At 44.9% G+C, this 23,332-nt stretch overlaps 1 protein-coding gene across 1 annotated transcript in view; it reads right to left on the bottom strand.

Annotated features, from left to right (window-relative positions):
* Nucleotides 1-664: 664 nt before the first annotated feature.
* Nucleotides 665-23,332, bottom strand: part of LOC137324001 (ropporin-1-like) — a 32,878-nt gene continuing 10,210 nt past the window's right edge. The window contains exons 4-5 of the mRNA XM_067988171.1: nt 21,977-22,193; nt 665-838 (exon numbers count right to left, since the gene is read on the bottom strand). Of these exons, the coding sequence (XP_067844272.1) occupies nt 665-838; nt 21,977-22,193 (391 nt within the window). The remainder of the gene's footprint in view (nt 839-21,976; nt 22,194-23,332) is intronic.

Consider the following 23,332-nt stretch of genomic DNA (forward strand, 5'->3'; position numbering starts at 1 on the left):
AAGTAAAAGGTTGAATGCATTCTTCATCATTATCACATGGCAAGTAAAAACTCTTGCTCAATTAAGAGTAATTCTAATAGGTCTACCAGGGCCACCTGGGTGAATTTTAAATAATTCCCAATGTAGAGTATTTGTAAAGCAGCTTTGTGGTGCAACCCACAAACCTTTAAAAAGAATCATTTATTTGGAACTGACTGTCAAAAATAATTCATCGTTCTGAGAGTGGATGTTCCTTCAAAGCTCAAAGGACCTTCTTTGTTCTCCTGAGCCACAGTCTCCAACAATTAGCAACAGTTAATGAGAAAAGGTTACCTACCTATGTATCAAGATCCCATCGTGCTTTCCTTTATGTACTCTCTCTTCAGGAGGGCTCCTTATGATGTTCCTTACCTATTTATTTTCCCCGTTTAAAAAGAGGTGGATAAACTAGATAAACTTCATAATGTGCTGAAAGGGAAGTAGTTCTAAGGGTGACTTTGTTGACATGAAAACATCTTTTAACAGTAAATCATTCTTTTTTTGCCCTCTGCAACTCATCTGATGTCTGAATTTTCTCCATTGGTACATGGAGGAAGCTTAGGGGTTTAAAGAACAATGGCGACCCTTGTGTGTTAGCCATTTATCTCACTCAGTATATATTTACATCATTTAAAGCATAATGTACTTACACTTGCCGCTCAATGTTATTCAACATTTTCTCAATCTGTGACCGATGAATTTCACCATCTATCATCGCAAGGTAACTGTAGAGGAATCTAAATGTAGTGTAAGGGATTCGACCACCATCTTCACTTGAGCTTAAAATTTCAAAGGCATACTTCATGGCATTTGTAATGTTCTGTGGATAAAAAGCAAAATCTTTGTGATTTGTAGGCTGCTCACATTCTAATATATTCTATTCTAATGTTACTTTAAAATTCTCTCTTCCCATACCAGGCACCTAAGCAGTATTTTAATAGGCAGAAAATTATAGGGAGAGTGCACCTGAATTCCCAATATGTGCTCCCGGCACGTGAGGCTCTGCACCAGTAGTGTGAACTCATAAAATTAACCATAATATCCTTATTGAGTAGGTAGGGAGGTGACCTGCGCCCAAGCCTCTGCAAATGCTATGCTGGAAGTGGGAGCTTAGAAGTGAATCCCTGGCTAATTTTGTTATACTTTTCTTTCCTTCTATGTAGGTAAGTAGCCGATCTATGCATTCCTTCTTAAATTATTTTCTTTTTTAAAAAAACACTTCAAATTGTGCCAATATCCACAAATATATTTGAACAAAGAGTGAAAAAGAACTAGCATTTATATACCAGCTTAACACAGGGTAAGGGTGTCACAAAGTGCTTCACAGCCAACAATTATTTTTCAAAGTAAAGTCACTGTTATATAGGCAAGAGCAGCAGCCAATTTATACACAGCAAGTTGCACTAATAGCAATGAGGTAAATGACTAGTTTTGACTAGTTTGACTGTTTTGGTGGTGGTGTTTGAAGGATAAATATTGACCATGACATAGAGAGAACTCCCCTGCTTAGAGAAAGATCTTCTTACACCACAGAAAACTAGTAATTTTTATAATGGGGATGCATATTCTGTATAATTTTTTTAAAGTGCTTTGGAATACCCATTAGTTAAAAATTGGACCTACCAGCTAGGATGCCAATTTAAATGCCAGTCTTAATTGATTTCCTGTGATCTTTTCCTAGAAGATGAATTTTTCGAGTCTCCTGACAATTTTTTTTGTGGGTGGGAAGAAGACAATAGGCTGATGGTCCTCACACAACTTGTAAATGTATCAGTGGGTAATTAAATTGTGGGATCCAAAGTAATGTTTCTAGCCTGATCCTTTCTGATAGCGGATGTGAGAAGCTAAACTTGGAAAGCAGAGTATCTATAACTAATTGAAAATTTTCCTGCACTTCTGTTTACAAAACCTTACTTCCTGTTGTCACTCTTTTCGCCACACTTTTCTGTCAACTTTTTTTCGATTTATAAATGACTGTATCCACATTTTTTTTTATTCGTTCATGGGATGTGGGTGTCGCTGGCAAGGCCAGCATTTATTGTCCATCCCTAATTGCCCTTGAGAAGGTGGTGGTGAGCCGCCGCCTTGAACCGCTGCAGTCCGTGTGGGGAAGGTTCTCCCACAGTGCTGTTAGGTAGGGAGTTCCAGGATTTTGACCCAGCGACGATGAAGGAATGGTGATATATTTCCAAGTCGGGATGGTGTGTGACTTGGAGAGGAATGTGCAAGTGGTGTTGTTCCCATGTGCCTGCTGCCCTTGTCCTTCTGGGTGGTAGAGGTCGCGGGTTTGGGAGGTGCTGTCGAAGAACCCTTGGCGAGTTGCTGCTGTGCATCCTGTGGATGGTGCACACTGCAGCCACAGTGCACTGGTGGTGAATGGAGTGAATGTTTTGGGTGGTGGATGGGGTGCAATCAAGCGGGCTGCTTTGTCCTGGATGTTGTCGAGCTTCTTGAGTGTTTTTGGAGCTGCACTCATCCAGGCAAGCAGAGAGTATTCCATCACACTCCTGACATGTGCCTTATAGATGGTGGAAAGGCTTTGGGGAGTCAGCAGGTGAGTCACTCACCGCAGAATACCCAGCCTCTGACCTGCTCTTGTAGCCACGGTATTTATATGGCTGGTCCAGTTAAGTTTCTGGTCAATGGCGACCCCCAGGATGTTGATGGTGGGGGATTTGGTGATGGTAATGCCATTGAATGTCAAGGGGAGGTGATTAGACTCCCTCTTGTTGGAGATGGTCATTGCCTGGCACTTGTCTGGTGCAAATGTTACTTGCCACTTATCATCCCATGCCTGGATGTTGTCCAGGTCTTGCTGCATGCGGGCACGGACTGCTTCATTATCTGAGGGGTTGCGAATGGAACTGAACACTGTGCAATCGTCAGCGAACATCCCCATTTCTGACCTTATGATGGAGGGAAGGTCATTGATGAAGCAGCTGAAGATGGTGGGGCCTAGGACACTGCCCTGAGGAACTCCTGCAGCAATGTCCTGGGGCTGAGATGATTGGCCTCAATTTATAATGGAAATTGCCCATGTAAACTTGTCACTCTGTAATTATACAATATGGTAATTGTGGCTTTCCCCCACAAATCACTGAAAATGCTTTTTAAAAAATAAATTTCATCTGAATTTTTTTCTCTGCTTCTAAAATTTATAATGTCCAAAATAAGGGTTTAAATAAAAAACAAAAAACCCCACTAATTTCCCAATAACGCTGTTAAGTTTCTCAGTTAAATTGTCTTTTGTGTCTTTCAATGCCTTCATTAAAGTTTTTACTTCAAGATCACAGTGTCTCCCAAAAGCCTGGACTTGGACTTGATTTTTTTTACCAGAGCGCTGATGTTGTTAGCTAAATTTGGATTGTGCATTCTGAGCATATGCAGTGTCCCTAATTTCCCAGGGTGCAACAGTATCCTTCAGTTAACTGTACCAATGAAATATTTTTTCGTTTCTGCTCAGCAACCTTTCCTCAAATAATTTACTAAAAGCAAGAGGACACATTACAAAAAAAGCTTTATTCAGGAAAAGTGTATTGTGAGTGCTTTTTTAAAAAAACTGTGTGTGTCTGTTTGAGAAGGAAAATGAGCAAAAAATAACAGTGTATTGATTGCAAATGTGTTGTCATTTTTTGTGTTCCATAAACTTCAGAAAGTCCATTAAGTTGGGGGAGAGAGTTAGGAATGTTAGTTCAATTTTCAAAACAAAATACCAATTGCTTTTTGAAGCCAACGAATTATCTCACCTGTGTTTTGTTGACAGTTAGGCGAAAGAGGCCCCATATTTCCACATGGCGAGTTGCACTGTATTTGCATCAATGCAAGATGAGTTGCATTTGCCAGTGACTAGACAGCTGTTTCCACCAAAGTTTTATGGCCAAGCTTATTTGCATATCCAGTGGAGGAGTCATTGGCATGCATACATTCCATGTAAAATGGAAGTAATGTGCTAGGATGCTTGGAAATTACAGTGTAATATTTAAAAAGCCACTTCTGGCTGAAGAATGCAGCAGCAGGCAGGGGGAGCAGCAGATAAGTAGCACAGTGCTTGCTCACTCTATTCACTGTCAGGCAGCTTGCTGCATTTCTCACAAATGTTATTGTTTTACTTTTCAAAAATGTCTGCCACAGGAACAAATTGCAGAGACAGTCAGAGAAGGGACAAGGCATGGCATAGAGACATAAAAGAAAAGTCCCAATTTCAGAGTCAGATCTTCAAACCCTCCTCGATGAAGTAGAGTAGAGGAGAGACTGCTGGGTGTCTGTGGGAGAAAGCCTCAAAAAATGGCTCTTGTGGAGGGAGGTGGCACTGGCGCTGAGTGTCAACTCTCTCACCCTGAGGAGTGCAAATCATTGCTGCAAAAAGTTAAATGATCTGATCAGGACAAGCAAGATAACACACCAGCCACTGTCCCTTTTCTTCTGTGAGCACTGGCATACTTTTACCTCTAAAATGAACAACTGCACATAAAACCCTTCACAATGCACTCTCGTTAAGGGGTCCAAAAACTTGGGATCTTACAGGATGGCTACTCAACTCCCCTAACAGTAAGTATTTGCATTCACAACCCTAAAACACCTTCCTTCATTGTAGTGAGATGATATCAACACATCTCTTACTTCAGCTATCCCATACCACCTGTTACACTCCTCACTTGTTAGCATTCACCTAATTCAGTCAATTTTGTTGCAGGATAAACTGGCTCATGCTGTCCCTGAGAGGCAGGCCACTGGGAGGGGGAGGCATTCCTGACTTTAAGAAACTCACCCCCTATGAGAAGCAAGCATGGAACCGATAGGGAGACACTCTGCTCTTGCTATGGGAGTTGGTGAGGCTGGGGCGAAGTGCCAGTGCTAAGTTAGTGACTGAACACCTACGTAGTCACTGTGGCATTCCTGTGAAACACCATACAGCCACAAGCAAGCACCCCTGTCTCTTTATGTTTAATCCCAAGTGGGTAATGTTCACTCATTCTTACCATGTACCTTCCTTTTCTGCAGATCCACCAGAGCAACAGGCGGTAGTGAATGAGGAAGATGATGAAGTCAACAACGATAATGGTGATGAGGCAGTCAGGGTCAAGCTCAACAAAAAGTTCCTGCAACATACTCCTACTCCACACTCCTCTGCCACAACTCCCTCGATCTCACCCCCTGCGTCACTAGCTTTCTCCATACCATGCACCAGCTTAGATTACTTTCTTCCAGGGGAATTACATAGCGTTAGTGAGGATGTTGCACAGGGTGATTCACAGAGCGTGAGAGAACTTGGGGAGTGGTTGAAGTTATTCCACCTTCCCAGTGGAAGCCGGATATAGAGCTGTGGGACTCAGAACTAAAGGGCATGCACCTGAAGAAAAGGATGTTCAAGGGACATCAGAACAACGTGCTCCTAGGTCAGTCTCTGAGGATGTGTGGCAACTGACAGGTGTCACGCTTGAGTCTACAGGTCTCATTTGTGGCAACATCAGGGAAACTTTTTCTTAATATTAGACATCAATGGAGTGTGTGGCAACTGCGTTAGAATCTATAACAGCCAGGAACTATTCAATGCCTCCACCTTCACAGAAGCACAGATTCCTGGCGCGAGTGGGGGATGGAATAGGTAATACCTTCTGTACTAACTTCCAGACTCGGGCTGGGATGCATGCTGCTGTCTCTCAGGGCTTTCAGGATCTGACGACTGCCATTAAACCAGCCCGCCTGTCGATCCGTCGGGATGCAGATCCATGGGCCAGTGGGATGGCAACAGCCACAGATGACCTGTCTGAAGTTGTCGTCTCTCAAGATAGCAGCACATGACAGGCCTCCAGCATTTCTTCTCACAGCACCATGCCAGTATCAGGCAGAAAGTGACACCAGGCTGCCTAGGAACAAGCTCCAAAGACACAGCCAGCATTGGTTACCTGCCAGGAGCAAGATGGCATGAGAGGAGGGCCACATCAGTCCAGTTACCCTTTAGTGGAACAATGAACAGCCAACCATGTTTAGTCACCCAGGAGAAACACAATGTTGGGAAAGAGTAGGTTTACTTGTATTTGCTTTGGACTTGGTTATATTAAAATAGAATGTATACTTAGGTTGTGTTTTATTATTAATGGAGGTTAGAGTCATACAGAAAAGGGAGACCTTATTTGGTGCTGACGTTCAATCAGGTGAGAATTATTGGCATGGGGCAATAAGGGCTGATGTGTTTTTATGTTCTAGGATGGGCACTGAATTAAATGATTGGCTCTTTATTTAAAGTGGAGGATGAAGGAGATAAAACACTGGTGTGAGGGCAGATGGTTAAACAGAAGGAAAGACTTCAGGATTGAGATGTGCTGTGATTCCCCTTGCAACAGTCACTGAAGAGCTTTCTGGGTGCAGGTCATCGTGATGCACTCCTCCATGTACTTTTGCCTCCAAAGTAGGAGGGCTTCCTCCCTAGCATTTTGTATACAAAGTTGTGCAGTGCACAGCAAGCTACAATTGTGATGCTGATGACAAAAACAAGGAGGGCAATGGTGAAAAAGGAACAAGGGGTAGGCTTTATCACCCACAATCCATCCATTGACATGATTTTCTTCCCTGAAGAGGTCAGAGAGGGCCAAATTGTGAAATATGAATGCAACTTTCAGCATATCTTGAGTTGAGTTGAGGTGTAGGATCCTTTGCATGTTTGTACAGATTGTGTGTGACAATATGCATTCATGATGTGGAGATGCTGGTGATGGACTGGGATGGACAAATGTAAGGAATCTTACAACACCAGGTTATAGTCCAACAGTTTTATTTGAAAATCACAAGCTTTCGGAGATTATCTCCTTCGTCAGGTGAGTGACCTGACGAAGGAGATAATCTCCGAAAGCTTGTGATTTTCAAATAAAACTGTTGGACTAAACATGCATTCAGGGAGTGGAAGCCCTTCCTGGTGAGCAAGTTGAGAAGGTTCTGTGAAAGAGCTCGCAAAGCAACATGGGTGCCATCTGTTGTACCTGGGAAGTTTGGAAAGTCAGTATACCCATAAAACTGGACGGCCCTATCTAATTGCTGCCTTGCTGTGATATCAAAGTCAATGAATTTTCCAGCTCGCCTGTAAAATGCATCATTCACCCAATTAATGCATACCAATGCTGCAGCCTGGATGATATTAAATAGATCCCCGTGGTTGCCTGAAATTACCCTGTGCCCTAAAAGTTGAGTGCGGTCATCACCTTCATAGCCACAGATTGAGCAGTATTGGCAGATTAGTATGGTTGCAGGTCCTTTTGCATTAGGTTGCAGTGTTCCTCTATTGCCTTTTTGGTGAAATGCACTCTTCTAAGACATATTTCCTCACTAAGGTCATCATGGGGCTAGTGTTGTCTTTGTATTCTTTGGGGCAGATTATCTGGTGGGGTGTATTCTCCTTAAGTGCTGTTTTACTCTTCAAATTCTTGCCTTTCCTCCACCTCTGCTGCTGCTCTTCCTCCTCCATTATAATGGCATACAAGGATTTGCCCATAGGGAATGCCATACCTGCTCTCGAGAAAAGCTCACCGAGAGCGGGGCGGTGGGGGGGGGGAGGGGTAAAAATTGCCAGTGGCTTCAGACTACCAGAAACAATAAGAAGCAAGTTTAAGGCTGTGTAGGCAGAATGCTGAAAAGATCTCTCCAAAAAGGTATTCTCAGTTGCAGTAATTGCTATTCAGCTCTCCACACTCTTCAGGCTCAGAAACTTCTCATTTCTAATTGTCTTAGCTGGTGTTAGCAGCAGCTGTGCCTTATACTTCTGTTTAAGTTATCAGAAAATTAGGCGCTGCATTGCCGCTGACCTCAGTAAAAATTAACTTTATCATGCAATAAACACACACAAAAAACCTGGGACTCGGTGAACAGATTGCAGGAATTGCCAAATCACGTTGGGAAACTTTAGGGGGTCAGCAATTTTAGGGCAGAAAACTGGTGAAAACACCTTCTGTCCTTTTTTGCTACCCAAAACAAGTACATTAAATTTTGAAAGCAAACAAAGCTTTTTGAGGGAAATAAATAGAAAGAGAGGGTAATAGGGTGGGGGAAAGAGGAGATGGAAACAGGTTGAGGATCAAGGGGCCTCTGGCTTCCTGCTACCAAACGTTGGGGGAATGGGATGGAAATGATGGAGGTTTTAAGGTGAGCTCAATGACAGTGAAGATACAAGGGTTGGATAGGTAGTTCAATGGCAAATAGGTTGGGGGAGTGAGGGGGTGGTAGGAAAAGAAAGAGCATTGGGAAGGAGAAGGGGTGTAGGGGATGTGATGGATCGAGGGGAGGGAGCAGGGCAGGGATGAGAAGAGAGCTGTTGAGGGTTACATCCTCCTCACGGGCCCCATCTCAAATGCAGCCTTTCTCTGCCACTCCATGTCACATCACCCATTGCTCCACCTGAAAAGAAAGAAGGGAAATGGAGTAGAAGAGGCAGAGAAAAGCAAAAAGAAGCATTAAGGGGTGAGAAGAGAAAGAGAGAAACAGAAACTACCTAAAGATACAGAGCCAGGTAAGAGACCATATTCTCTTACTTAATGGCTATAAGGCTATGGGATATTGACTAGTAAGGGGGAAAAAATCGGATCGTGTATTTTCCCAAATGAACTTCTCACAAAAATTTGTAGTTAGAATAGTCACTTTCCAACATGGATCAGTCTTGGGAATATCATTCCTGTTTGTCACTTTTGTGTCATTAATCATTTTGTTGTTTATAACATTCATGCACATATTGGGGCAGATTTTAACTTTTGGCCGGCTGACCGGCGAAGGACGCAGGCTGCCCTCCTGTTCTGGCAGCAAAAAGGCTGGAGCCAAACAGGCACAGGCATCCTTTAAATAAAACCGGCAAGCTGCCCGCCCCAAACAGGCGTCCCGATGTAGCTCGCTGGATTCAGGCCGGTGCAATATCAGGCAGTCCAGAGGCCGCCCGGCCAGCAGGAAAGTAAATCCTGGGGGAGGGTCATGATCGCGTAAGGTGGGGGGGGGAAGTCCAGGACAGCAGTGGCCCATATTATTTTTGTGCAGCTGCTCCTCCTAGCCCCACAAAAATAAGTTAAACTATATCTATTCGGGGCTTCTTTGGCTTTATCGCCAGTAAAACTGGTCGGAGAGTGTGCACGGCATATGTTCTGATCAGTTCTGTCCTAAAATGGCAGTCAGGGTCCTATATACGTCATAGGACACCCGCACCTGGTAGGCTAATCTGCCACATTCATAAAGCAGAAACCTTACAACCGAATAGGGAACCTACCAATGAACAAGTAACAAGCAGGTATTAAAACCGATATGAATGTTACCAATGAGGCAGTATGAAAAAAAGTCAGCAAACAGCCAACGAGGAAAATCAGTGTAATCACTCAGAATATTTTTTTGCAACTCATGTCATCTGCTATCTTGTTTGGTCAGTAACTGAGAGTATAGTACTAAAAATAAGGGGATTGAATTTTCATAAGGTTTTTCCCATAAACCGTGTTTAAGCCGTTTCTCCGGGGTTTCCATGAATCTTCCGTTACAGTAATGGTGGACGATCAGGGGAACCCCTGCAGAAATTCAATGCCAAGGTTTGTAGTAAAACAAACATTAAAAAATTACGTAATTTACAACAAAATGTTTGAACATACCCACACAGGTGCTATTTTTGTCTTTGAAATCTCCCTGAAAATCTACTCTTTACACCACACACTGTATATGACATGGTTTATATAATTTGATCGATGCAATCGTCCTGGTCAAATATTTGCACATAAGGGATTTACATAGGCAAGCACAAAATCATTTTTTTCTTCTGCTACGTGCAGAAACCCATTACCATGTTTAAGAGTCTCCCATTCAAACAGCTGAGAAATCAATAATAACCTATAGAGTTTCTCATGGGGTACACACACTCTCCAGATAAGGGCACAATCCACATCGCTAAATCCATAAAGCTTAGGTTCAGATGGGCAGGGCCAAGGCCTAGGGAATCCGCCTGCCACCGCCACCCCCCCCCCCCCACCGCCTCTCACAGTGTATGTAGGGGTATTGCTCAAGTCTAACCATCCGAAATAGCAGCTTACCAGAGCAGATCATTGGTAAACCTCCAGCCAGCACTACCGCACCCATAAGGGCTTTGGCCTCAATGGTTATCTGGACCCAAGTGAAATGGGTCAAAGGTGCCAGTGACAGGCCCACCTCTTCAGGTTCTCTAGGATGGCTGGTCAATAATCAACAGTGCTCTGGACTACTGAGGATCTGCCTCGTTCAGATTTTGCTACTAAATCCAGCACTGTTTCAATTTTTTTTAAACTGTCAAAGGATATCATTGAAATTTCAACAGAGGAGACCATTTGGTACCATGCTTATGCCAATGCTTGCTCCACAATGGCACTGTCTAATCCCATTACCTTGCTCTTTCTGGTTACACTTTAATATTGCTTTTCCAGTGCTTACGTAATTCCCTTTTAAATTTTGTGGTTGAGTCGCCTTCAGTTGTCAGTTTTGGTAATGCATTCCATATTCAAATAACTTTTTACATGAAAACATTTCTTTTTACCTCCCTCTTTATGCTTCTAGCACTACTCCTAAATTTATTCACAATTACCAATTAAGTGACCTCTAGATATACTTTCACAATTCACTCTCAAACTTCAATCTCTCATCATAACTATATTCTCTCATTCCTGGTTAAATTCTAGGGAATTCACATTATATCTTTTCCAAAGTTCCAATATCCTTTCCATAATGGAGTGCCCACAGCTGTAGCCTAACTATTGCCTTGTACAGATTAATCACCTCCTTGCTTTTGTAATTAATTAGAATTACATAGAATGTACAGCACAGAAACAGGCCATTTGGCCCAACAGGTCCATGCCGGTGTTTATGCTCCAAACGAGCCTCCTCCCTCCCTACTTCATCCAACCCGATCAGTATATCTTTCTATTCCATTCTCGCTCATTTGTTTATCTAGTTTTCCCTTAAATGCATTTATGCTAGTCACCTTAACGACTCCTTGTGATAGCGAGTTCCACATTCCAACCACTCTCTGGGTAAAGGAGTTTCTTCTGAAATCCCTATTGAATTTATTAGTGACTATCTTATATTTATGGTCCCTAGTTCTGATCTCCCGCAAGTAGAAACATTGAGGTCGATTTTAGGAAAGCCGAGCGGGTGCATTGGGGCCGGAAAAGCTCGTAAAATCGGGGAATCCCGGAGCGGATCCGGAGCCTGGCTCCAACCCGCCCACTTCCGGATTCCCCAGTGACGCGTTCGGGTGCACGCGCAGCTCCCGCATGCGGGACTCCCACAGGCAATTAAAGCCAGTGGGATGACAATTTACATACTAATTTAGATAGTTGAGGTCCTTGACAGATCTCATTGACAGGAGATTTAGGCAGGGGTGTAATTTTCAAGTATTCTCAGAGTGTTTACCGTGCTGTGGGAAACATTCCCTGTTGAAGCAGACGTGTTTCAACCAGCAGCCAGTGGGAGATGCAAAGGTTTATTTGACAGGTGGGGGGAATACCTCATTTATTGCAGCAGGCCACTCTGTCACTTCAGACAAAGTTTTGGCTGCAACACCTTTGTCTTTCCACTCAAAATTAATTGATACCCTAAACTCTGCTGTGCAAACACAGTTACCTACTTTGCGGACCCCCTCAAACTCACACCGTCAGGATGGGGGGCGCCATAGCTGCATTCATCACTTCATCCGAGGACGAGCAACAATACCAGGCACGCCGTCCACCTCCGCCATGTGGAGTTCCACAACACAGTGCTGCACCACAGGCACCTGCACAACAGCACGAAGGGCAACAACAGAGAGAGCGGCATCGCAGGAGGCACTACCCTCGCCACAGGGTATACAGACTGAGGCTCAGCTTCCTGGACCTCTGAGGAGCAGTGCATACGGAGGCTCAGACTCAGTCACCAGGTCGTCACGGACATCGACAGTCTCCTTCATGCCGAGCTGCGCCCGGCTGGCCCGAGCAGCAGCATCTTACCTGTCGCTGTCAAAGTCACCACTGCCCTCAACTTCTTCGCCTCTGGATCCTTCCAGGGTGCCACCGGGGACATCGCCGGGGTCTCTCTGTTGTCTGCACACAAGTGCATAAGGCAGGTCACCAACGGCTTGTTTTGCAGGGCCTCGCACTATATCACCTTCCCCATGGACGACCTCAGCCAGACGGAGAGGGCAGTCGGATTCCACGCAGTGGCTGGCTTCCCACAGGTGCAGGGTGTAATTGATTGCACCCATATAGAAATACGAGCACTTCCACACGAGCCAGGACTGTTCATCAACAGGAAGGGCTATCACTTCATCAACACTCAGCTCGTTTGTGATCACCGCAAGAGATTCCTACAAGTGTGCGCCAGATACCCTGGCAGCTGCCATGATTCCTTCATCCTCTGGGAGTCCAACATCCCACCCATCTTCCACGCACCCAATACCCGCAAGGGCTGGCTTCTCGGGACAAGGGATACCCCCTGCACACGTGGCTCATGATACCTCTGAGGAACCCCACCACCGAGCAACAACGTTGATATAACGACAGCCACATTGCTATCAGGTCTATAATTGAACATGCTATAAGGCTGCTCAAGATGCGCTTCAGGTGCCTTGATCGTTCTGGGGGAGTGCTTCAATACACACCAGACAGAGTGCGACGCATTATAGTCGTCTGTTGTGCCCTGTATAACGTGGAACAACAGAGAGGTGTGCCGCTGGAGGAGGCCACATCCACATCTGCCAACCATATTATTGAGGAGGAGAAGGAGGCCGAGGAGGAGGAGCAACCCATGGGCAGAACAGCGGCTCACCTGGCTGCTCGTGAGGCCATGGAGTCACTGATATGTGAACGGTTCTCCTAACATCAGACAGTGTGAAGAGTCCAGTCCTCACCATCTGGACAGAGGAGCAGCCACACCAGCCCCCTCCCTCGCTCCCTGAACAAAATAGTCGTGCAACTACACCTACACCCACTGTAGACTGACCCAATGGGTAGTATCAAGTGTGGGTGTTCATGGTGAACCTCATGAAAGGGAGTTATTGCACAAGCCAGTCAAGAATGGGCAAGACATGGCAGTAGTGACTAAAATAATAAGATTTATTGTGAGTGGAAAACAAAATAAATATAAATAAAAAACATGACCGAGCATCAAACACCCTTTTGCATCCCCTTTGTGCTCACAAAACCTTTGGCTTACGCTTCCTACTACTCCTACGTGGTGCTTCCCCTGTGGTTGCAGCAGAGGTAGTGGCAGGTTGCTCTTGTTCATGCCCTGACCGATTAGATGCTTTGGGCCGACGCCCTCTGGGTTTCGGTGCCTGTGAGGGCCCCTCCAAAGACTGCTCCACCTGCACCTGTGCAGGGGCAGACTCGACCACCTGGAGAGGAGGCAGCATTGCCGGTACTGCTTGAGAGGGGGGCAACGGGTGAGACGTGGAAGTGCTTTGATGGCGTCCCCACTTCCATGTCCCCTTTCGCCATCATCCCTCTCCTGGGCCAGGCCCACATCACTCTTACTGGACGACAGTTTGGAGGACATGTGTGAAGCCTTGTAAGGCCAGTGCTAGTGTATCTGCCTGCCTGTTTAAGGTAGCAGAAAGTTGCTCACCCCAAGTCCGAACGGCCCTTGTCAGTGGCCTCATTGTTGAGCCGTACCTGAAGCTCGATGGAGGCTAGCCTTTCCTCCATAGCAGACATTCCCGCACTTACCCGCGACACAGATGCCTTCACGTCCCGTTGACAGTATTCCACGCATGCAGGAGTTGGACTCCTCCATCCTTTGCACGATTGTGGAGAGCGCGCTTCGCACCTGTTCCAGCACCTCGCAAATGTGCTGCTGCCCCTCGATCATTCTCCTTTTCATGGATAGCGCCCAGGGTTTCAGCATCTGTGTCCAGCTGAGCAGAGCCTGGAGAAGAGTGCTCCCACCAACGTGGACTCTCCGCAGCTGTCCCTGCCACCAGTGTCTGCTCATGCTCACAAGTGTGTGGTGACTCACCATGTGCAACCCCAACTAAGTGAGGACGGGGACCCACCGAGGTGTGTGTATCTGCTGTCACGGCAGTCGCTAAAGGCCCTGTAAGATTTCAGAAGGCAATATTAAGCATGATGACAGATGTTGAGGTGCTGAAGAAGGCAAGGCATATTAACATCATTTGCTATTGTGAGTGCTGAATGTTAAAGTTCTGTCACCAGCCGTTTGTCGGGTGGCAGTCTCGGCGTCCCCCACGGACAGGCACTCGAGGGTGTGGCTCAATTCAAGAGCCTTCTGCTCCGCGTCCGTGAGGACCACCAGATGTTGCGGCCCCCCTCCGGTCTTTGCCCTCTCCCGTGCATTCTGGGCTCTTTTCTCCTATAAGGGGAGAAAGTAGAGAGGCGTGAGTGAGTGATGGTGACATGGCCAACTGCTGAATGCATTGGTTTGGGTGAGGGTGACCGTGAAAGAGATGCATCAGAGGGTGAGTATGAGACAGAGCCATGAGATTGTATGAGATTGGGTTGAGTGGTAGTGGTGAGATGAGTACTGGGGAGGTGAGTAAGTTCAGGTAAGTTGAGGATGGGGTTTGAGTGGGTGTGAGGAGTGATGTGATAGTCGTATTGGCAGTGCCGAAGGAGTTGTGGGGTGGGGGCGGTGATGTGGAAGATGGAGTGTAGGAGAATGACTAAGTTTACTCACTTTGGCTGACCTAGTTAGGTCATTGAAGCACTTCCTGCACTGGATCCAGGTGCGCGAGATGTTGCTGCTGCTGCTGACCTCCTCTGCCCCCTCAAGCCACGTCTTCTTGGTGGCAGAGGGAGGCCACTTCCTCCCGTCGGCTGGGTAGAATATGTCCTTCCTCCTCCTCACCCCATCCAGTAACACCTGAAGTGAGGCATCACTAAACCTGGGAGCAGCCTTTCCCCTGGTATGCTCCATGCTGTTGTTTTGATTGTTGCTGCAGGAGCAGCATTGGAGGACTGCCCCTTTAAATAGGGCTCCTCCACCTGACAGCCTGTGATGCGGGTGCGCAGTCCGCCTGCTGCGCAGGTTTCCAATGGGAAACCCGGAAGCCAAGGTAAGTGGCTTCAATTTACTTGCGATCGCGTGGGGAACCCACTGATTTTACTGGGCGGGTTACCCATGAGCCCAGTCGACCCTCCGCTGCCACCCTGCCTCCCTGATAATATCGGGGCCATTGTCTCTACATGTACCCAATCAAACCCTTTCATAATCTGGTCACTCCTCAGTCTTCTCTTTTCGAGAGAAAAGAGCCCCAGCCTGTTCAATCTTTCCTGATAGGATAATCTCTCAGTTCTGGTATCATCCAAGTAAATCTTTTTTTGCACCTTCTCCAGTGCCTCTGTATCCTTTTTATAATATGGAGACCAGAACTGTTCACAGTACTCCAAGTGTTCGAGCCAAGATTCTATACAAGTTTAACATTACTCCTCTGCTTTTCAATTCTATCCCTCTAGAAATGAACCCCAGTGCTTGGATTGCTTTTTTTTATGGCCTTATTAACCTGCTTCACTACTTTTAGTGATTTGTGTATCTCTACCCCCAAATCCTTTTGCTCCTTTACCCCATTGAGACCCTTATTTTCCAAGGAGTATGTGGCCTCCTTATTCTTCCTACTTGGCCAATTAGTCAATATATAAAATCTAGAATCTGATTTATCCTTTTTAAGCCGCCTTCTAGCTTCAATCATGATATTAAAAATGTTTCTTTTTTCTATTAGATCTCTTGTTTTTCTGTAATTGAAAATTGTACCATCCAGGGTACATTTCCATTATCTCTTCCATTTTCCAAAATGTTCTGCACTCCATTTATATAGATAGAACTACATTTGCCACATATCTGCCCACTCCCTCAATCTGTCAGTTTCCTCCTATGAATTTCTGTATTGTTCCTCACAGTTTGCTGTGCTCCCCAAATTGATATTATTAGCAATCTTTTATAATCGATTTTCTCTATGCCTATGCCTATGGGAGGAGAGTCCGAGAGGTGAGCACAGTGTAAAAGGAGAGTCCGAGAGCGAGAGGAGAGTCTGAGAGTGAGAAGAGAGTCCGAGAGGTGAGCGCAATGTAAAAGGAGAGTCCGAGAGTGGGAGGAGAGTCCGAGAGTGGGAGGAGAGTCTGAGAGGTGAGCGCAGTGTAAAAGGAGAGTCCGAGAGGTGAGCACAGTGTAAAAGGAGAGTCCAAGAGGTGAACGCAGTGTAAAAGGAGAATCTCGAGAGCGGGAAGAGAGTCCAAGAGGTGAACGCAGTGTAAATCTAAGGCAAGTCATGGCAGCAAAGCTCGCACCCGTGATATGCTCCTCCTGCACTATGTGGGAAGTCATGGACACTACAGGTGTCCCTGGCGAACATGTGTGCAGGAAGTGTGTCCAGCTGCAGCTACTGGTTAACCGCATTTCGGAGCTGGAGCTGCGGGTGGATTCGCTGTGGAGTATCCGCGATGCTGAGATTATCGTGGATAGACGTTCAGTGAGGTGGTCACACCGCAGGTAAAGATTACGCAGGCAGAAAGGAAATGGGTGATCGCCCAGGCAGAGTAAAAAGACTAGACAAATAGGGCAGGAGTCTCCTGGGGCCATCTCCCTCTCAAACAGATATATCGCTTTGGATACTGTTGGGGGAGATGACTTATCAGGAGAAAGCAGCAAGAGCCAAGTTCTTGGCACCAAGGGTGGCTCTGCTGCACAGGAGTGGAGGAATAAGAGTGGCAGGACTATATTGATAGGGGATTCAATTGTAAGGGGAACAGATAGGCGTTTCTGTGGCGGCAAACGTGACTCCACGATGGAATGTTGCCTCCCTGGTGCTAGGGTCAAGGATGTCACGGAGCGGCTGCAGGGCATTCTGGAGGGGGAGGGTGAACAGCCAGTCCATATCAATACCAACGACATAGGTAAAAAAAATAAATGAGGTCTTGCAAGGTGAATTTAAGGAGTTAGGAGATAATTAAAAAGCAGGACCTCAAAGGTAGTGATCTCAGGATTACTACCAGTGCCACGTGCTAGTGAGTATAGGAACAGGAGAATAGACCAGATGAATGCATGCTGCAGGGATGGTGTAGGAGGGAGGGATTTAGATTCCTGGGACGTTGGGACCGGTTCTGGGGAAGGTGGGACCTGTACAAGCGGAATGGGTTACACCCGAGCAGGACCGGGACCGATGTTCTGGCGGGGGTGTTTGCTAATGCTGTTAGGGATGGGAACCTGAGCAGGGAGACAGAGGAGGGGGAAACAAGGATAGAAACAAAAGACAGAAAGGGAAGAAGCAATAGTGGAAGGCAGAGAAAACAAGTGCGAAAAACAAATAGGGCCAGAGTGCAAAATAAAACTAAGATGACTAGCAATCTTAAAAAGACAAGTCTAAAGGCATTGTGTCTTAATGCACGGAGCATTTGCAGTAAGCTAGATGAATTAGCAGCGCAGATAGTTATTAACGGTTATGATATAGTTGCGATTACGGAGACATGGCTGCAGGGTGACCAAGGATGGGAACTGAACATCCAGGGGTATTCAATATTTAGGAAGGACAGGCAAAAAGGGAAAGGAGGTGGGGTAGCGTTGTTAGTAAAGGAGGAAATCAATGCAATAGTGGCTCGGAAAATCACGATGTGGAATCTGTATGGGTGGAGCTAAGAAACACCAAGGGGCAGAAAACGTTGGTGGGGGTTGTCTATAGGCCCCCAAACAGTAGTGGAGATGTTGGGGAGGGCATTAAACAGGAAATTAGAGACGCATGCAAGAAAGGTACAACTATAATCATGGGTGGCTTTAATCTACATATAGATTGGTCAAACCAAATTAGCAATAATACTGTGGGGGAGAAATTCCTGGAGTGTGTACGTGATGGTTTTCTAGACCAATACGCTGAGGAACCAACTAGAGAACAGGCGATCCTAGACTGGGTATTTTGCAATGAGAAAGGATTAATTAACAATCTTGTTGTGCGGGGTCCCGTAGGGAACAGCGACCATAACATGATTGAATTCCTCATTAAGATGGAGAGTGAAGTAGTTGAATCCGAAACTAGGGATCTGAATCTAAATAAAGGAAATTACAAAAGTACGAGGTGCGAGTTGGCTATGATAGATTGGGGAACTTTACTAAAAGGGATGACAGTGGATTGGCAATGGCTAATATTTAAAGAAAGTGTGCAGGAATTACAACAATTATTCATTTCTGTCTGGCGCAAAAATAAAACAGGAAAGGTGGCTCAACCGTGGCTTACAAAACAAATTAGGGATGGTATTAGATCCAGAGAGGAGACATAGAAAATTGCCAGAAAAAGTGGCAAGCCTGAAGATTAGGAGCAGTTCAGAATTCACGAAAAGAAGACAAAGAGATTGATTAAGAGGGGAAAAATAAAGTATGAGAGTAAACTAGCAGGGAACATAAAAACTGACTGTAAAAGCCTCTATAAATATGTCAAGAGAAAAAGATTAGTGAAGACAAATGTACGTCCCTTACAGTCAGAAATGGGGGAAATGTAGGTCCCTTACAGTCAGAAATGGGAGAACAAAGAAAAGGCAGCACAATTAAACACATACTTTGGTTCTGTCTTCACAAAGGAGGACAAAAATAACCTCCCAGAAATGTTAGGGAACCAAGGGTCCAGTGAGAGGGAGGAACTGAAGCAAACCAGTATTAGTAAAAAAAATAGTGCTAGGGAAATTAATGGGGCTAAAGGCTGACAAATCCCCAGGGCCTGATAATCTACATCCCAGAGTACTAAAGGAAGTGGCCCTGGAAATAGTGGATGCATTGGGAATCATCTTCCAAAATTCTATAGACTCTGGAACAGTTCCTACAGATTGGAGGGTGGCAAATGTAACCCCACTATTTAAAAAAGGAGGGAGAGAAAAAACAGGGAATTACAGACCAGTTAGCCTAACATCAGTAGTGGGGAAAATGCTAGAGTCCATTATAAAAGATGTGATAACAGAACACTTGGAGGGCATTAACGGGATTAGACAAAGTCAGCATGGGTTTATGAAAGGGAAATCATGCTTAACAAATCTACTGGAGTTGTTTGAGGATGTAACTAGTAGAATAGATAGGGGAGAACCAGTGGATGTGGTGTATTTGGATTTTCAGAAGGCTTTTGATAAGGTCCCACACAAGAGGTTAGTGTGCAAAATTAAAGTACATGGGATTGGGGGGAATATACTGGCATGTATTGAGAATTGGCTAACATACAGGAAACAGAGAGTAGGAATAAACGGGTCTTTTTCCGGGTGGCAGGCAGTGACTAGTGGGGTACTGCAGGGATCAGTGCTTGGGCCCCAGCTATTCACAATATATATCAATGATTTGGATGAGGGAACTAAATGTAACATTACTAGTTTGCAGACGACACAAAGATGGGGTGGAATGTGAGCAGTGAGGAGGATGCAAAGAGGCTCCAATGTGATTTAGACAAGTTGGGTGAGTGGGCAAGAACATGGCAGATGCAGTATAACATGGATAAATGTGAGGTTATCCACTTTGGTGTAAAAACAGAAAGGCAGATTATTATCTGAATGGTGATTGATTGGGAAAAGGGGAGGTGCAACGAGACCTGGGTGTCCTTGTACACCAGTCGCTGAAAGTGAGCATTCAGGTGCAGCAAGCAGTTAGGAAGTGAATGGTATGTTGGCCTTCATTGCAAGAGGATTTGAGTACAGGAGCAGGGATGGCTTACTGCAGTTATACAGGAACGCGATGGACACCTACAGACGCTGAAAGACGCCCTAGTAAGAACGGGATATGACGCTCGACTCATCGATCGACAGTTCCGACGGGCCACAGCAAAAAATCGCATAGACCTCCTCAGGAGACTAACACGGGACGCAACCAACAGAGTACCCTTTGTCGTCCAGTACTTCCCCGGAGCGGAGAAACTACGCCATGTTCTCTGCAGCCTTCAACATGTCATCAATGACGACGAACACCTCGCTATGGCCATCCCCACACCTCCACTACTCGCCTTTAAACAGCCACCCAACCTCAAACAAACCATCGTTCACAGCAAATTACCTAGCTTTCAAGAGAACAGCGTCCACGACACCACACAACCCTGCCACGGTAACCTCTGCAAGACATGCCAGATCATCGACACAGATACCACCATCACACGAGAGGACACCATCCACCAGGTGCATGGTTCATACTCCTGTGACTCGGCCAACGTTGTCTACCTCATACGTTGCAGGAAAGGATGCCCCAGAGCATGGTACATTGGCGAGACCATGCAGATGCTGCGACAACGGATGAACGGACACCGCGCAACAATCGCCAAACAGGAGGGTTCCCTCCCAGTCGGGGAACACTTCAGCAGTCATGGACATTCATCCACCGACCTTCGGGTAAGCGTACTCCAAGGCGGCCTTCGAGACACACGACAACGCAAAATCGTCGAGCAGAAATTGATAGCCAAGTTCCGCACCCATGAGGACGGCCTCAACCGGGATCTTGGGTTCATGTCACGCTACACGTTACTCCACCAGCGAACAAATGTTATCTGTTTTTAATATAACGGGTCAGTTGCTGTCTTTTCTATGTTTCTACCTCTCTATCTCTGTTTTTTTTTGTTTGTTGTTTTTTTTGGTGATTTGTATATTCTGAGACCTTGCAGGTAACACCTGTCTGTCTGCACACTGATTGCCTTGGCAACGGGCAGTTGAAAAAACTGTCTGTAATCACCAAGCATTGTTCTGTGAATTATAAATGTGATTTCATTTTGAGGATTTCATTTCCACATCGTTCACCTGAGGAAGGAGGAAGCCTCCGAAAGCTTGTGAATTTAAAATAAAATTGCTGGACTATAACTTGGTGTTGTAAAATTGTTTACAGTTATACAGGGCCTTGGTGAGACCACATCTGGAGTATTGTGTGCCGTTTTGGTCTCCTTATCTGAGGAAGGATGTCCTTGCCATGGAGGGAGTGCACAAAGGCTTACCAGATTGATTCCTGGGATGGCAGGACTGACGTATGAGGAGAGATTGGGTCGACTAGGCCTCTATTCACTGGAGTTTAGAAGAATGAGAGGTGATCTTATCGAAACATATAAAATTCTAACAGGACTAGACAGACTAGATGCAGGTAGGATGTTCCCGATGGTTGGGGAATCCAGAACCAGGGGTCACAGTCTCAGGATATGGGGTATGCCATTTAGAACCGAGATGAGGAGAAATTTCTTCACTCAGAGGGTGGTGCGCTCTCTACCACAGAAGGCAGTGGAGGCCAAGACATCAGATGTATTCAAGAAGGAGATAGATATATTTCTTAATGCTAAAGGGATCAAGGGATATGGGGAAAAAGCGGGAACAGGGTATTGAGTTGGACGATCAGCCATGATCATTTTGAATGGCGGAGCAGGCCGGAAGGGCCGAATGGCCTACTCTTGCTCCTATTTTCTATGTTTCTATGTCCAGTTCATTTATATATATGAAGAACAAGAGAGGTGCCATTGCAGACCCTGGGAGTACATCACTTAGCGACATCCATTTGCTCTATCTTCTGATTTTTCTCTTTTAGCCAGCCCTATATGGCATATATTTTTTAAGTTTTGCATATTTTATTGAAACCATTGAATTATACTCAATTGATTGGGACTTACCCTTTGTGCTCAAAATTTACAGCTGGTAGAATATTTGCTAATCAGCAATTTTTGTCCTATAAAGGCTGATTTCCAAGGCAACACTATCCAATTTCCATTATTGAAACTCCATTGTCGGCACTTCTGTTCCAGTACAACAAGTTATTATTATAAGTAACCTTCACTTCTAATGCTGAATATCTAAATTAAAACTATAGCATCGTAGTCAGTACACCAAGGTGGATTAACAGTGATGAGCACATTAATAGAGCCACTTGCTTATTTTTATTGACCAGCTTTTAGAACTTTCTTTCAGCGTATACTGTGGGTTTTATATACCATAGCAAACAGTTGCCAATAATCTGGGATTTAGCAGAATTTAATCATAAATAAATATAATGCTGAACGAATACTTACAGGATCAAGAGTGCTGCAACCCAATGCAAAGAATTTCATCCATTCAATCTCAATGCCAAAGCCACCCACAGTCATTATGCGTCGTAGAGTGTCTGCTGGCAGACCAAGATCATTCCATTTTTGTTCAATTTCTTTTGATTGTACTATTAATCTTCCATTGACCTTGTAGAGAAAGATGAGGAATGTTGCTAATTTTACAGCTGATTTACCAAATAGTCTGATAGTCATAGTCATTTTGTGAAATAAAAGTTTTGAATGAAGTTTGAATAAATCATTAATCCAATTGAAAGGAAAGAACATACATTTATATAGCACCTTATCATGTGTTCAGGACATCTCAAAGTGTTTTACAACCAACAAAATTGCTTTTTGAAGTGCAATTACTGTTGTAATGTATTCAAACATAGTAGCCACAATTGCACATTGCAAGGCCCCACAAACAGCAAATGAAATGAATGATCAGGCAATCTATGGGGGAGATTTTCACCTGCACACCATCCGTTTCTCACCTGAAAATCTGGCGACTAGCTGAATGAATCAACATTCAGGCAGGCCTTTAAATGGGTGCCCAGCACTCCAGCCCAAGACATGCAGGAGGCTGTTGAGTTATGCAATTTGTGATCTTACACCTGTTGTAGGATTCCGATTGCAACTTTCAAAGAGAGGTGGGCATAGCATGCAGCTCGTCAGCAAAATGTTAATGAGTCCTGAACCTGGAAGAAGTTCAAGCCCCTCCTCTGCCGCAATGAGCGGACACCATCAGGCCATTGCCAATATCGTGCCCGTTCTGTACCAAAACCAAATGTCTCGCCCTATATTTTTGGTGTTGGTTGAGGGAGGAATGCCAGCAGCCTTTCATCAGAATTCAGATTGTTCACAAGCCATAATAAGTTGAATATCAGCTGTGCCGACTGTGTTATTGCTCAGATTGAGACAACACTGAATAAATCAAGAGGGTTAAAATCAGTAGGTTCTGGATTTTGAACCTTTGAACATTGTGTTTTAATGAAGGAGCCTTTCATTTTTTAAAAGTTTTTTCCAAGTATGTTACTTCAAAATAATTTTTATGCTGTCAAATATATCTTGTCCTACAAATACAGGACATTTCTCTTTAATGAATAATTTCACAAAATGTTATTCACTTACCAAGTATTCAACTCAAACTTTCATTTTTCTGCTGCTTAAGGTTAACTTAAAAAAAATTTCATTCCCATCAGTTGGGTCCCACTCTTCTGGTGTGAAGTACTGCACAAAATAAGAAAATGGTAATAGGCAACCTGGCCTTAGGCCTCTGCCATTCTTTCTTCCCCCTTTCTTGTCTTTAGTACTACTGGGTCAGACTCAGTGATAAGTGAA

Source organism: Heptranchias perlo, chromosome 7 (genome assembly GCF_035084215.1).
Source record: "Heptranchias perlo isolate sHepPer1 chromosome 7, sHepPer1.hap1, whole genome shotgun sequence".
Taxonomy (NCBI): Eukaryota; Metazoa; Chordata; class Chondrichthyes; order Hexanchiformes; family Hexanchidae; genus Heptranchias; species Heptranchias perlo.